Genomic DNA, 14,819 nt, shown 5'->3' with positions numbered 1-14,819 from the left:
TAGTGCTTTCACAGTGAAACCACCGCCTCCCTGTTCACTGATAGCCGAACGTACCTCGTCTGCAAGTCTAGCTTGAAATTCAGGACCCATTTTGGCGATGTAGTAGACCATAACTGGAATTTTCTTCATCAGTCCCACTCTTGCGTTCACTCCAAAGCAGAAAACCAGCTGGTGCACAGCCTCTTCTCTGTCCAGGCCATACTTGCTCTCCGCCAGATCTAAAGCTTCGGTTGCATAATTCCTGAAGAACTTGCACAGAGCAGCGTACTTAGACTTCACCAACATCGAAGGCAGAGAGAACGAGTGGTAAGTCAGCTCTTCCACAAAGTGCGGAAGCACGCCAACAACAGTTCCTGCAAACTGCACGAAAGACCATGTCTGGAATGTTGAGTGTGGATCACTTCCAATGATGGAAGCTGGATCCTGATGCCCAGTGATGCTCTTCAGGAGAAAATTCACCACCATTCTACCACTCGAGTCTCCAACCTCGGCTTTTCCAGACTTCGCCACGGCCAAGTCCCAGGTGGCAGATGTTTCAGCGAAAGCCTTGCTATACTCGGTCACCATGCTTGAGAACTTCACGTGCAGTAGCTCGATGAGCATGCGCTTGTACAAAGTATGCTTCTCTTCGGTGGTGTCCAGATATGGCAGAGCACGATAGCCACCCGTGAATGCAACACTCGGCATTGCAGTTCCGAAGAAGGTGTCGCTCTTGTCCACTTTGCTGTTGTCGAGCATCACCTGGAAACTTTTGTGATCCAGTAAAGCTACACCTCTGGGATTTTGATAACCTGGAGGCCCCGGAGCAAAGTTCGTCCTGAATACTGTGCTCTTGTACTTCTCAATCCGCCTCTTGAAAAATTCAACATCCCCTTGGAACCAATACAATTCGAGCCTATCTCTCATTGCTCCGAAGAAAGGAAGCCCATATCCACCAGGAACTGCCTTGACTGACCCAGAAATTTTTGCTTCTTCGTTCTCCATTCTCTACTCTCGCACCATCACACAGTCTCAGAGTAACGAAGATAAATAGCTAGCAGAAGCATTCTTGCTGCTGATCTCCCATCATAGTCATGCTTAGCCAGTAGTAGCAGGTCGTCTTTCCATTAGGACCAATTAAAAAACACAGCAGCTGCTGTTAATATGTCATGTCGAAGACAACCGAGCACTGTCACGTGGAGCATGATATTCTGTCCACAATGACATAGCTAAATATGACAAGATCCCTCAAGTATTTTTATGATTTCTAGATGCTTTGACAGGGATGCAGTTTTAATGGTGCTTTGGAAAAAAAATTTGCAAGTTCTGTAGTAATTGAATCCTAGCCATACGTACCTCCGCAACAGCCTCCAGTTCTGGTTTTTGCAAAGCTGCTTGAGCCATCTTCAGAAAATCCGGCTGTTGCTGCCTTTCGGAGCCTTTGTTTGTCGGACACTTTTCTAAAAAATGCCAGTAAACGCTGGACTTCCAGTCGTCCACAAAGGTAAGTGGTTTTCCTCATATTTGCAATTTGGAGTTGAAACAAATGCACTGTTCGCTACCAAAAGCTCGAAGTAGTAAAAGAATCGAAGGTATTGCCTGCGTTTTCATTTCCGAATCGGTGAGTCTTGACGAAACTGAACCTCCATTGGTGCCAAAAGGAAGAGGCCACGAACAACCACCACTGAGACCACTGGCTCCAACGAGGCCAGAAGCCGCAAAATCCCTCCTTGCACTAGAAACATTAGTGATACTCGTTAAGTTCCATAGCTCTACCTCGCAATGTTGAAGGCTCCACCCATGTATCCCAAATATGTGCTGACACACGATACAAATTGGTCCGGTTGGCTATACAGCAGCCATGACAGGCGTTGCGTGGGTACAATCGAATAGACAATCTGACGACCAGTATGAAGGATCTGTGCCAAGACTACTGTTCTTCACCAAATCTATGCAGCATTTACCAGCCACAATGAACACCAAAAGCGCAGTCGTGCTTAACTGCCATGCATCAGTTAGTTCTTCAAAGCCGGCTGAACAAGACGAACTTACAATTGTGAAAGGGAAATTTGAGATCACCATAGTTTATATCATATTTCCTTGAAATAATATACTTTATTCAATAATATTTTGGTTTAAATATTAGTTATTGTAATGAGAAAATATTTGACATCAACACAAATGACCCAGATGCCTTTGTATTCAATGCTGCTGCTTTATTGTAAGCCCTACAACCAACCTCAAAACCTTGATTATGGTTGCAACAAGCCGAGATTAAACACATCCAATCCGAAACTTCGGCAACAAAAGGCATGCTAAGAATCAAACTCTCGGCTACTTCCAAATACCCAGCTCTTGCCACCAAGTCAATAACACAACCATACTGCTGCTTAGTTGGATTCTCTATACCATAATCAAATCCCATGGATAAAAATATCAAGAGCCCTGTTTTGAGATCTCCTGCATGGTTGCAACCCAGGAGAACTGATGTGAAGGAGACTAGATCTGCATCTACAGCTTCAAGTGCCATGGATTCAAAACACTTGATTGTCTCAGAAAAGCGCCCATTGTGTGTGTTCATTGCAAGCATTGTGCTCCAAGACACAAGATCCCATTCTGGCATTGTTTCAAAAAACATCCTCGCCAAATCCACCTGTTGACCCTGGCTATAGGCCGCTAACATGATGTTGAACGAGACAGTTGATTTCTCGGGCATGAGGTCAAACAAGAACTTTGTTTCCTGCAAATCCCCATTTTCACAATACACATCAAGGATGGAATTCCAGGAAACCAAGTCTCTCTCTGGCATTGAGTCAAACAAGGTTTTGGCATCGTTGATATAGCCAGCTTTGCAAAAGGCTGATAGCATTGAATTCTGCAGCACAAGGTTCGATGATGGTGTTTTATCAAAGAGAGACTTGCACTCTTCAAGATGTCCGTTTCGGGCATAAGCAGTGACCATAGCATTCACACAAACAAAGTCAACCTTTTTCATGGAGAGAAACATCTTCTCGCACTTTGAAAGATTCCCACTAAGTGAATATGCTGAGAGCATAGCCGTCCACGAAAAAAGGTCGTGGAAAGGCATATTGTTAAAGACATCTTCTACCAAGGCAAGATGCCGTAGCTGTGAATATGCCGTTAATACTATTGTCCACGTCGCCATATCGCGCTCGGGCATAGAATCAAATAAGAGTCTAACACGATGAGGATACCCGAGCTGGGAATATGCTTCGAGTACCGCATTGCACGAGGGAAGGTGGTGCTCTGGCATTGCATCGAATATTCTACTTGATCCTACGTAGTCTCCAGCTTTTGTGGAAGCGCAAAGAAGGGAGTTCCAAGAGACGATGTTTGAGACGGGCATGGAGTTAAGAAAAGCGCTAGCCTTACCGAAATCCCCATTGTTGGCCAATGCCGCGAGCATTGTAGTCCACGACATTATATTCATCTCCGGCATTGAGCTATGAAAAAAGTCCTGTGTTCTTGCAATACTTTGTGATTTCGCTACAGCTCCGAGCATCGAGTTCCATGACCTGATGTCCCGGCATGGCAGCAGTCTCAGAAAAATATCCTCGGCATCAGCAAATTCCCCTTTGTGAGCAGCAGCCGTGAGGATCGAGTTCCAGGCGGCCAGGCTCCGATCGGGCATGGAGTTGAAGATATCTCTAGCTTCATTGAAAGATCCCAGCTTCGTGTACGCGTTGAGAAGCGTGATCCACGAAACCATGTTGGTCTTCTGCATGGAATCAAAGAACAACTTAACACCCTCCAGATGCCCCGACACGGCATACGCAGTAAGCATCGCGTTCCACGACGCGATGCTTCTGTGTGGCATCTGATCGAAGATCCACCGCGCATCGTCGAGCTTGCCATCGCTTGAGTAGGCCGATAGCATCGTCGTCCACGAAACTAGATCCTTGTGTGGCATTGCCGAGAAGAAGCTCTCGGACTCCTCGAGTCTCCCATTCTGGGCATATGCCGCTAGCATCAGATTCCATGAGAAGGAGTCCTTGGCCTCGATCGACTGGAAGATCCTCAAGGCCTGATCGATGTCGCCGCATCGGCCGTACCGCTGGACCAGGAGATTGGCCAGGTATGTGCCAGAAGTAGGGCTCTTTCTCTGTACGGACTGGACGATGTCCCGGGCTCGCGGGAGTGGTTCGCATCTGATGAGCCGCTCCACGGCGGCAAAATCCATGCTTTTTAAATTTCAAAATCGGGATATTCCCGGGCATTTACTTTATGTTATACCCACATGGCAGGCAGACAATTTAGATTCCAGGGTTTGTGATTTGTAGCTAGGCTATGGAGTTCGTTCGAGGGAGCGTCTCGCCGAATGGCCTGGCTGTGCTCACGCTTGATCGGCCCAAGGCGCTCAACGCGATGAATCTAGGTACTCCAGAAATTTCTTGGGTTTTTATGAGCTACATTCTCCAGCTCTCTCATCGAAATCTCTTGATCAGACATGGATGTGGCGTATAAGAACTATCTTGACGAATGGGCAGCGAATCCCGCTGTGAAGGCCGTTCTTGTGGAAAGCAGCTCGTCGCGCGCATTCTCCGCAGGTAAAGTCCTGATCAAAGTTCCTTCTCAGGTAGAACTTTAGACGACGGAATTCGTTTTTGCCTGTTTCACTACTTAATCCTTATCCAGGAATGGATGTGAAGTGGCTCGCAGCGACTCTAAAAGATGACATCCATTCACCTCTCTTGCAACAGGTGTGAATTTCAAGGGTGTCTCTCAGGCTGCCTGCTTTGAAAGACTTCCATAGGAAAAGCTTTTCATGCACCATGTCTAGTCTAGAGCTTAAATTTTGTTTTCTTGACAAGAGTAAATGCCGGAGGAGATGTAAAGTGGATGACCACCACTGGCTGCAAGTTATTTGGGATGCATAAACTGGCTGTCAAGGTTGCATTGTTTCCTTTCTTTTCTTTTTTTCCTTCTTTTCCATTCCTATTTGTCTATCCTAGTTGATAGTCATGCACTATCAACTTCTGAGGCTGACAAATCTCGTTGTTTTCTAATGTAGGTGTTCTCAGCTGAGTACAGCTTAATCTGCACGATTGCTCGCTACCAAAAACCTTACATCTCGTTGATGGACGGGATAACCATGGGTTTTGGCATCGGCTTGTCGGGCCATGGCAAGTATCGCGTGATTACCGAGGTCTGTGGTGGCTCGTTTCGAAGCTAAGCTTTGCGTTTTTTTGTGATCAGAGGACGGTTCTTGCCATGCCTGAGAATGGAATCGGCTTGTTTCCAGACGTTGGTTTTGCATATATAGCAGCTCGAACTCCTGCAAATGGAGCTGTAGGTGAGTTTCGTAGAAAGATTGTTTGTCCTTTTGTTTTCCTTGTGGATGTGAAATAGCTTGAGATTGTAGGAACTTATCTCGGTTTATCCGGTGCGCGAGTCAATGAACCTGCTGATGCTCTCTTTGTGGGACTGGGAACGCATTTCGTGCCTTCGGAGAACTTGTCATCGTTGAAGGAATCTCTTCTGGCCAAGGACTTGTAAGAAGCTTCTCACTTTTTGGATGGTTCTATGTTAACATTGATTCGATAAGGTCCAATGCTTCTGAAGCAGTGGAAGATGCCCTCAAAGTTTTCGGCGGTAAACCTGAAGCTCCTGCCCAGCTCAAGACGCTGTTGCCTCGCATATCCTCAGCTTTCGGTCCAGATAAATCGGTCTCCGAATCAATAACGGCTTTGGAGAAAGAGCAGCACTCTTCGGATGCGAAAGGTCTAGAAGTTTAGTATTGTTCTGAGCTTTTTTACGTTGTTCCTTCCAGTTGCCGAGTGGGCAAAAGCTGCTCTCGCGGGGATTCAAAAGGCCGCACCATTCAGTCTGGAAGCCACTCACAAGCATTTCTCCTCAGTGGCTTTGAATCCATCCGCACAGGTATGCTTGTGCTTTCTTTTTTTCGTTATCTAATGTTCGTGAAATTATGGTAGATTGAGGACGTAATGAAGTCGGAGTATCGTATGGCTCTTCGAATTGCCGTTCGAGATGACTTCTTTGAAGGAGTTCGAGCTGTTCTAGTAGACAAGGACCAGGTAAATTTACTCTCTTCTCACCGTTGAGCTTATACTGTCTTCCAGAAACCAAAGTGGCAGCCTTCTCAGTTAGAAAGCGTTCGTGCCGAAGAGATTGAATTCTTGTTTCGTACTCTCGACTGCGACCTTATTGTCTGATCGCCCAAATAAAAAGCTACAAATCAACAAGAAAACATCGTCGAGATCCACCGCCACCGTCTTTATGGTCGAGATCCACCGTCTTTACGGTAGCGATGGCCATGTCCACCACCAGATCGCCGAGCGCTATCACTTCGCAGTTAGATATTTCACCGTAAGTTATAATATTCACGCTTTTAGAAAAAAATTCCAAGAAAATACTAAGGGAGTGCGTGATTGTGGAGATTAGTGGGGAACTTGCCGATTGACATCGTAGATGCTGTGTATGTCAGATGCTGTGACATGCTGTATGAGAATGCCCTGACTTAATTGGGTAGATGCTGCTGAGTGTATAGAGAATGCTTAAAAGCTAGGAATATTAATTTATTTTTATTTTGCATCTTTTAAAAGTTTTTAAAGAAAAAAATAATGAGAATATTCTTTCTCACAAAAATAAAATGCTTTCAAGCTTTTAAAAAACTAATATGAATACTTATCTCTTCCCAAAACAATGTGTTTCTAATTTTTTTAATGTTTTTTTATAATTTATACATTTTAATAAATAGCTCTGGCACGCTCAACTAGAGCATGTTAACTTTCACGACATCCAGCTACTTGTTAGCCACAAACTTGCTGATTTCTCATTTGAAAAAATTTAATATTTTTTTAATATTTAAGTATATTGTAAGACTATATCAAATCAAAATACATTTAAAAAATATTATATATATATAATAAAGATTAAAATTTTATATGAGTTTATTTAGTATCTTGTTAAATTTTATATTTTAAAAGTATGTACATTGAATTAGCACTTATGTATTTAGTTTTTCTAAAGTTTATAGAATATTTTATGTCTTACTAAATAAAGAATTGAAAATGTTGATCTACAATAAACAAAAATTCCAAGTACCTAGAGCATAAGTATTATAATAATTTTAAATTTTAAGCTATATTTTTAATACCATATTTAAAGAAACTACTAACATTATGTGTCAAATAAATTTTGTCATTCCTAAAAAAGTAAAAATACAAAATAAAAAATATCTGATGGTATTTTGGTAGCTATCAAATATATAAGGTAGGACTTTTGGGCTAATTTAATATGATAATTCTATATTCTATGCAATCACAAAAATATATTAATATTAAAATAAATATGAATAATATATATTATTTAAAATCAGCAAACCAATCAAATTGTACAAATTCATAGCTCAATATTCAAATACTAACTTCCACTAATTTATAAACTTAATCTTATATAGTAAAAGTTTATATAACATTTTGACTGTATTTAATAATGAGATATTACTGGTATATATATATATATATATATATATATATATATATATATATATATATTATTGACTTTCTTACAATGCTTCATATATATACATATATATATTTACTCTCCATCCACTTTTATGGGAAAGATAGAAAGCAGTTAATGTTCTTTTATCAAAAGGCTGGGATCTAGAGGAATATAAAAATGAGGCATTAATAGATCTTGTAATTTGTTATAATCCCTTTATATAAAGTAGTTTAGCTATTATATAAGCATAATTTTTATTTTTATTAATCTTGTTTTTATAATTTAAAAACTTCATAAACACTTTCTAGTATATTCTAGTATATTCTGAAATAAGATTAATCTTTTCTTTATAAATTATAGATCATTTAACTCTACAATTATTTAATTTGCATTTTATTTTTTATTTTTTTTCTACTCCTTATTGAGAAGATGTAATAAAAACATTAATCCATTGTAGTGACATTAATTCTTTATGCATTATGGAACATTTCTTCTGAAATGATAAATGTACTAATGTGACATGTAACTTATAACACTTCTATAGTGCATGATAAAGAACACCAAAAACAAGTCTCATGGACATTTGAGGATTGAGTGAAGAAATATTTGAAAATGTTATCCACAAGGAATCTAATGCAATGTTTGGTTTGAAGTTTTTAACTCCAAATCGGATGTGTAGGTGTTAGCCAATAGTGCATAAATAGAACCATCGTCCGGATCAAGCTCCAAAATATTCACAGCAGCTCTCACAGCTCGTTCACAATCTCCATGAACTCTACATGCGCTTAACAGCGTTTTCCACGCAGTTAAGTCGGGTTCAAACGGCATTCTCTCGACGAGTTCCTCGCCAGTCCCCAGCTCTCCAAGCCGGCTCAAGAGATCAATCACACACTGGTAGTGATCGAGCTTCACCGCCACTCCAAAATCCCAGGAGCTAGAAACAAAGTAATGCGAGCTCTCTTCCAAGAGCCCAGCGTGACTAAACGCAGAGATCACGCTAAGCATTGTCACGTCGCTGGGTTCGAATCCCTCGCTCACCATGGCCAGAAAGAGGCCCAAAACGTGACCTGTACGGTCGCACGGATTCTGACCATGGCCTTGGTACGCCGCAATAACCGTGTTCCACGTCAGTGTGTTTCGCTCCTCCATTTTATCGAAGACGCGCCGCGCGTCGCGGAGCTTGCCGCATTTCGCGTACATGTCGATGAGCTGCGTCGCGACGCCAACGTCGCGGAAGAGCCGCGCGGCAATGGCGTGGGCATGGATGATCCTGCCGAGCTCCAGCGCCGCGATGCTGGTGCAAGCATCCAGTGCGCAAATCAGGGTAATGCCGTTCGCTGGGACGCCCTCCAGATCCATTCGGCGAAAGATTCTCAGCGCTTCCTGGCTCTGGCCGATTTGAGAGTATGCCGCGATGATCGTGTTCCAGGATCCGGGATTGTGCTGCCCATCCACGCACATCTGCTCAAAGAACGCCCGGGCTTGATTGAGCTTGCCACTCACGACGTAGGCCTGGATCATGGCATTGTAGGAGACGCCATCGCGGTGGGGCGCCGCGGAGAAGAGGCTCATGGATTCTTGGAGGTCCCCGGCCTGAGCGTAGGATGCGATCATCGAGGTCCAGGAGATGGTGTCGCGCTGCGGTATTCGATCGAAGAGCAGCCTCGCTTCGCCCAGCTGCTGGTTCGCTGCGCAGCCCGCGATCATGCTCGTCCAGGAAATCACGTCCTGGTCTTGGATCATCGCAAAGATCTTGCGCGCTTCCTCGAGGCGATTGGAGGCGGTGTAGGCGGAGATGAGCGCCGTGCCCATGATCGCGCTGCGCGTCTGCTCGAACAGCCGCAATGCAAAGCAAAGATCCCCTTCCAGCGCATCTGCCGCTGCCACAGCGTTCCGTGATACAAGATCCTGGAATGGCATTCTCCGGAAGATGATCTTGCCGTCGGCTATCCGCCCGCCTTGCACGAAACCAGCAACGATGGAGTTCCAAGAGACAGCGTCCCTCTCCGGCATTCCAAAAAACAGAGCTTTGGCAGTGTCAAGATGTCCTGCCAAGGCATTCGCGGTAATCACTGAATTCCAAGTTACGACGCTGTGCTGCGGAATTCGATCAAACACGAGCATTGCGGAATCAATAGAATGTTGTTTTCTGTCGTGTCCAAAGGTTGACAGAAGGGTGTTCCATGATACAACGTCTCTTTGGGGCATCTCATCAAAGATCTGCTTCGCGTCCACCAAATGCCCTGCCTGGGCATGTAAACCAAGAAGAGCATTCCATGACACGAGGTTTTTCTCGGGCATCCTCAAGAACACCTGCCGTGCGTCTTCCAAGCTCCCACTCTGAACCAGCGCTGCCGCCACTGCATTCCACGACACAACATTGTGTGAGGGCATTTTTCCAAAGGCCGCCATAGTTTCCTGCAAATACCCATTGTGGGCAAATGCGGACACCATGATGTTCCATGAGAAGACGTTTTTCCGCTGGATGGTATCAAAGGCCAGCCTCGATTCCTGAATGCTGCCGCAGCTTCCGTACATTTGCACCAGGAGATTCCCAAGGAATGTGTTTCCATCTTGCTGCTTGTCCTGAAGCTTTGCATGAATTGATTTTGCTCGACAGATGTCTTTGGAACGAATCACCTGTTGCAATGCAGTACCATATGACCTGAGATCATCAAAGCTTAGATACTCTCTTTTTAAAGTCTTGCATCTTTTCATCTATCCATTTATAAGTATAGTGGCAACTTGATAGTAGCAGCAAGACACTCTTCTTATTGATAAGAAAAGAGTGGAGTTTTATGTGGAACAACTATCTTTTTGAAAGGCACTTGAAAGCAGCAGATACGTAGATCCGCGCTGAGGATCCAGCCTCGACACCTCCTCTCCAATGCGAGCTGCTCGATCCAAGTCCCCGTGCATCTTACACGCAGCCAGCAGAGTGAGCCACAGGACCGGCTCGGGCTGAAACGGCATGTTTCGGATGAGATCCTCGGCTTTGTCAAGTCGCCCACCGCGCCCAAGAATGTCGATCATGCAGCTGTAATGCTCCAGCTCCGGGGTCATCCCGTGATCCTGCGCCATGGAGACGAAAGCCTCTCTGCACCTCTCGATCTCGCCCAGGTGGCTCGACGCCGTGAGGATGGTGACGAAGGTGAAGGCGTCGGGCCGGACGCCCTCCCAGCTCATGAACTCGAGCAGCTTCAGCGCTTGCTCGTAGCACGCGTTCAGCGCGTACGCGTCCAGCATTGCGTTCCACGAGACGAGGCTCTTGCACCCTTTCATCCTGCCGAAGAAGATGTCTTTGGATTCCATCAGATGCCCGCTGCGGGCAAATGAGGTGATCATGGCAGTCAGGAGCACCGAGTCCGTCTGGGGAATCTCATCCAGCATCTCGCGGACATTGTCCATATGCCCAAGCTGGGCATATGCTAGCAGGATGACGGTCCACGACACAAGATTCCTTTCCGGCATCTGGTCGAACGTCTCCTTGGCGTCTGAAAGATTCCCGGATTTTGCATAAGCCTCCATTAGCGTCGTCCACGACACGAGATTCCTATAAGGCATCAAAGCAAACGTCTCTTTAGCACCATCAAGATGCCTGTTTTGGGTATATGCGGCCAAGAGCGCGTTCCACGAGGCAATATTCTTTTCAGGCATCAAGTTAAAGATTCTCTCGGATCCCTCAAGATTCCCATCTTGACAGTAGACTCCCAGCATTGTCGTCCACGATACTACATCTCTCTCGGGCATAGAACCAAAGGTTCTCTTCGCATCTGCCAGATGCCCCTGCTGGGAATATGCAGCCAGCAGGGTATTCCACGTCACAATGTCGCGCTGAGTCATCAGGCGAAACATCGACGTGGCGGCCTGGATATTCCCGCTCTGGGCATATGCCGCTATGAGCGCGTTCCCGGAGATCACATTCTTAGTAGGCATTCCTTCGTACAAGTCCCTCGCAATTTCCACTTGCCCATTCTGGGCATAGGCGGAGATGATGATGCTCCATGAGAAGATGTTTGGCTCATCGATCGAGTCAAAGACCCTCCGCGCGGATGCCAGGCACTCGCATTTTCCAAACGCCTCGATCAGTAGATTGGCGAGATATCTGTCCCGGCGATGCTCGCTGCTTACTGCGATCTCGGCGTCCAGTCGGTTTGCCTCAGCCAGATGCTTGGACTCGCCGCTGGCACGGATCCTCCGGGCGAGATCGTCGGCAGTGCCAGAAGAGGATCGAGCCCGAGGAGGCGAAAGTGGGGCGAAATTGGTGGAAGTATTGCCGCTCATAACTTAGCTAGAATGCCTGGCCATGGAGCTGAGAATTCTAGTCACTTGGGGACATGTGAAATGCGGGGGATTTTGCCGCGCGGGCAATCGATCTGGAGATCCAGATCGAGAATCTCTAACATTGATTCGTATGCCTCTCTCCATGTATAGGATACAAAAATAAGCAAAACCATCCACTCATGTCGTGTCTTTCCATCCACTCGGCGAAACGACAACTTGGAGTGCGGAGCACAATGGGAGAAATGCATGGTTCCTTTGCACAAGATATCTAACTATGGAAAACATCTCAATCAGTTGAATGAGCTGCACACACTCGGCATAGAATCAAACGTCTTTCTTGCTTACTGATTACAAACTCAGAAATAGTAATAACTTAATATAACAATTTGATTTTATTCAATTTCTTATATCAAATGTGTGATCAAAGGAATAAAACCTTATAAACAATTGACAGCTTATGCAATTGATAGAAGAAAAAATTTAAAAATCACAAACATATGTATTTGAGTTTAAAAATAATATAGTTATTATTTTGGAATAAATTACAGTTTTAAAGTAAAATTATAAGATTTAGAAAATTTATATTAACATTTCTCGAGAATCTAGGAGAAGTTTATTAGAATGCTGTTAAACAAATTTTCAAGTATTTGTTAAGAATTGTGATTTCGATTGGAAAGCAATAAATAATGTAATTTAACTATGTGTGTGTGTGTGTATATATATATATATATATAACAAATATGATAAATAGTTTTATTAATTATAACAAGGATTGTATGTGTATAGTGCATAATGTTTTCTATTAAGTTTTTTTATCAATATTTTTAAATAATTAAAAAAATCTATTTTTTAAAATTTTATAACTCATGTTAGGTAAAGAAAATTAAAAATAAAATTATTGATAAATTTTGTTTTAGTTTTCACATTCAACCATTTTTATGAAAGAATAAAATATTAGAATTTGAAAATTAAATAAAGGCTTAAATATAATTGGTCTTTTGTTTTAAAAGTCAATAGTATTACAAACAAAGGATGCAGAATTTATTAGCCTTGAACCTCCACGGGCCACTCGCATTTTCCATACGCCTCGATCAGTAGATTGGCGAGATATCTTGCCTCAACCAAATGATTGGACTCGCCGCTAGCACGAACTAGAGCCGGAGGAGAACAAATTATTGACAGCTAGAATGCCTGGCCATGGAGCCGAGAGTTCTCGACCAAGTCGCTCTCTCCCAATCACTGCGGGACATTGGAAATGTGGGGGATTTTGCCGCCGCGCGGGCGATCGATCTGAAAATCCGGGAGAGAGGGGACAGATACCTCAGCAATCTGATGATCGAGGCCTACGGGAAGTGCCACAGCCCCCAACTGGCGTTGGAAACCTTTCACGCTATCAAGAACCCTAACCTCTTCTCATATAACATCGTGATCGAGGCGTGCGCCAAGAACGGATGGATCGACGATGCGCGCTCGCTGTTCGATGGCATGCCTCTCCAGCACGTGATCTCCTGGACGACAATCCTCACCGCGTATGCCCAGGCCCGGGATCTAGCCCAAGCACGCAAGCTCTTCGAATCTATGCCCGAGAGAACCCTTGTTTCCTGGACAGCGATCCTTGGTGCCTATGCACAAGAGGGAGAGATTGAAAAAGCAAAGGTCGTCTTCGATCTAATGCCCGAGAGAAATATTATATCCTGGAATGCTCTTCTTGCGGCATTTGCCCAGCACGGGCATTTGGAATCAGCGGAGCTATTTTTTGATTCTATGCCAGAACACAATGTTTCGTCCTGGAACGCGATCATGGATGCCTTTGCACAAGATAATCAACTACAAAAAACGCTGCATTTGTTCCAAGCCATGGCTGAACGGGATCTTATCAGCTGGACGTGCGTGATCACAGCTTATTCACTTGCTGGGCATCTCGTTTTAGCAAGAAAGACCTTTGATTCCATGCCCGAGCGCGATCTCGTTACGTGGACCGCCATGATCCAGGCATACGCTCATAACGGGGAGCCAGACAGGGCGCGCGAACTCTTTGAAAAGATGCCCTTCCACAACGTGGTGGCCTCCACGGCAATGGTGGCGGCATATACCTTCAGAGGCCAAATGGACGAGGCAAGAAAACTCTTTGACTCTCTTATCAAAGTCAACATGGTGACCTGGAATACCATCTTGACTGGATATTCGCAGCATGGGCATCTGGAGCAAGCGCGCGCCATTTTCGATACCATGCCCGAGAGGGACACGAGCTCCTGGAACGTCCTAATCGCGGCATATGCCCAGGCAGGGTATCTCGTCGAGGCCGAGAAGCTCCTCACCAGAATGGAGCGCCTGGATGAGGCGTCGTGGACGGCTCTCATTGTCGCCCACCTCTACCACGGCCACCTCCACGAAGCCAAGAGCATCTTCGACAGCATGACCGTGCGAGACATCGTCTCCTGGACAAGCATGATCTCCATGTACGGACAGATCGGGGAGGTGGAGCTCGCGAAACTCGTGTTTGATTCCATGCCGCTGCGCAACGAGGTCTCGTGGAACTCGATGGTTTCCGTGTACGCACTGAACGGACGCTACTCCCCCGCCGTGGAGATCCTCCGCGACATGGATCTCGAAGCCTCGAGCCTCAACGACATAACCTTCGTCGACATTCTCAGCGTTTGCAGTCACCTCGGCCTGCTGAGCGAGAGCCGGAGCCTGTTTGGATCGATGATCCAGGACCGAGGGATGGTCCCGACGATGGAACACTTCGGGTGCCTGGTGGGCGTCATGGGACGCTCGGGGCATCTCGAAAAGGCCCAGGAGCTCGTCCAATCCATGCCTTACACCCCGGACTCTGCTGCCTGGATGACGCTGGTGGGATCTTGCAAGCTCCACCACGACGTTGGCCGGGGATCCCACGCGGCCAAGCGAGCCTCCAAGCTCACCACGCTAAAGTCCGCGCCATACGTTCTGCTCTACACCATGTACGCAAATGACCGTGGAGATCGTTTGGATCAAAATTGACCATTGTGAAATTCAACGGCTTGACCGTGTCGATATTTTCAGACACTACTGACTCACCATAAGGT

The 14,819-nt window shown here is 45.3% G+C and overlaps 3 protein-coding genes across 4 annotated transcripts; 2 read left to right on the top strand and 1 right to left on the bottom strand.

Moving 5' to 3' along the window:
* Positions 1–4,258: 4,258 nt before the first annotated feature.
* On the top strand, positions 4,259–6,428 carry LOC9637470 (3-hydroxyisobutyryl-CoA hydrolase-like protein 3, mitochondrial). Of its 2 annotated transcripts, XM_002972977.2 has the most exons (10): positions 4,259–4,375; positions 4,446–4,547; positions 4,636–4,700; positions 5,012–5,146; positions 5,197–5,293; positions 5,363–5,492; positions 5,546–5,721; positions 5,771–5,880; positions 5,934–6,035; positions 6,081–6,428. In XM_002972977.2, the coding sequence occupies exons 1-10, from the start codon at positions 4,288–4,290 to the stop codon at positions 6,171–6,173; spliced, it is 1,098 nt and encodes a 365-aa protein (XP_002973023.1). In that variant the 5' UTR covers positions 4,259–4,287; the 3' UTR covers positions 6,174–6,428. The 2 variants fall into 2 exon arrangements, with proteins under 2 accessions (XP_002973023.1, XP_024533374.1); XM_024677606.1 differs by lacking the exons at positions 4,259–4,375; positions 4,446–4,547; positions 4,636–4,700 and adding an exon at positions 4,806–4,890.
* Positions 6,429–8,097: 1,669 nt separating this feature from the next.
* LOC112347191 (pentatricopeptide repeat-containing protein At1g19720-like) lies at positions 8,098–11,751 on the bottom strand. Its single transcript, XM_024677657.1, has 2 exons — positions 10,313–11,751; positions 8,098–10,132 (listed from the first exon to the last, which is right to left on the bottom strand). Exons 1-2 carry the CDS (start codon positions 11,749–11,751, stop codon positions 8,098–8,100), a joined length of 3,474 nt encoding a protein of 1,157 aa, XP_024533425.1.
* A 996-nt stretch (positions 11,752–12,747) lies between these two features.
* Positions 12,748–14,806, top strand: LOC112347179 (pentatricopeptide repeat-containing protein At4g02750-like). The gene has a single exon (XM_024677605.1). The coding sequence runs from the start codon at positions 12,949–12,951 to the stop codon at positions 14,752–14,754; it is 1,806 nt and encodes a 601-aa protein (XP_024533373.1). The 5' UTR covers positions 12,748–12,948; the 3' UTR covers positions 14,755–14,806.
* Positions 14,807–14,819: the final 13 nt, after the last annotated feature.

This window comes from Selaginella moellendorffii, unplaced genomic scaffold (genome assembly GCF_000143415.4).
Source record: "Selaginella moellendorffii unplaced genomic scaffold, v1.0 SELMOscaffold_20, whole genome shotgun sequence".
In the NCBI taxonomy this organism is placed as follows: domain Eukaryota; kingdom Viridiplantae; phylum Streptophyta; class Lycopodiopsida; order Selaginellales; family Selaginellaceae; genus Selaginella; species Selaginella moellendorffii.
This window is presented reverse-complemented; position numbering and strand designations above follow the sequence as displayed.

What these genes read in the sequence shown, in the direction of transcription:
- LOC112347191 (XM_024677657.1), bottom strand. Translation starts at nt 11,751, where the DNA reads ATGAGCGGCAATACTTCCACCAATTTCGCCCCACTTTCGCCTCCTCGG. An exon ending in GATCCTCAGCGCGGATCTAC is followed by an intron (nt 10,133 to 10,312) that starts GTATCTGCTGCT and finishes TGATGATCTCAG; the next exon opens with GTCATATGGTACTGCATTGC.
- LOC9637470 (XM_002972977.2), top strand. Translation starts at nt 4,288, where the DNA reads ATGGAGTTCGTTCGAGGGAGCGTCTCGCCGAATGGCCTGGCTGTGCTC. An exon ending in ATTCACCTCTCTTGCAACAG is followed by an intron (nt 4,701 to 5,011) that starts GTGTGAATTTCA and finishes TTTCTAATGTAG; the next exon opens with GTGTTCTCAGCTGAGTACAG. An exon ending in CTTTGAATCCATCCGCACAG is followed by an intron (nt 5,881 to 5,933) that starts GTATGCTTGTGC and finishes AAATTATGGTAG; the next exon opens with ATTGAGGACGTAATGAAGTC.
- LOC112347179 (XM_024677605.1), top strand. Translation starts at nt 12,949, where the DNA reads ATGGAGCCGAGAGTTCTCGACCAAGTCGCTCTCTCCCAATCACTGCGG.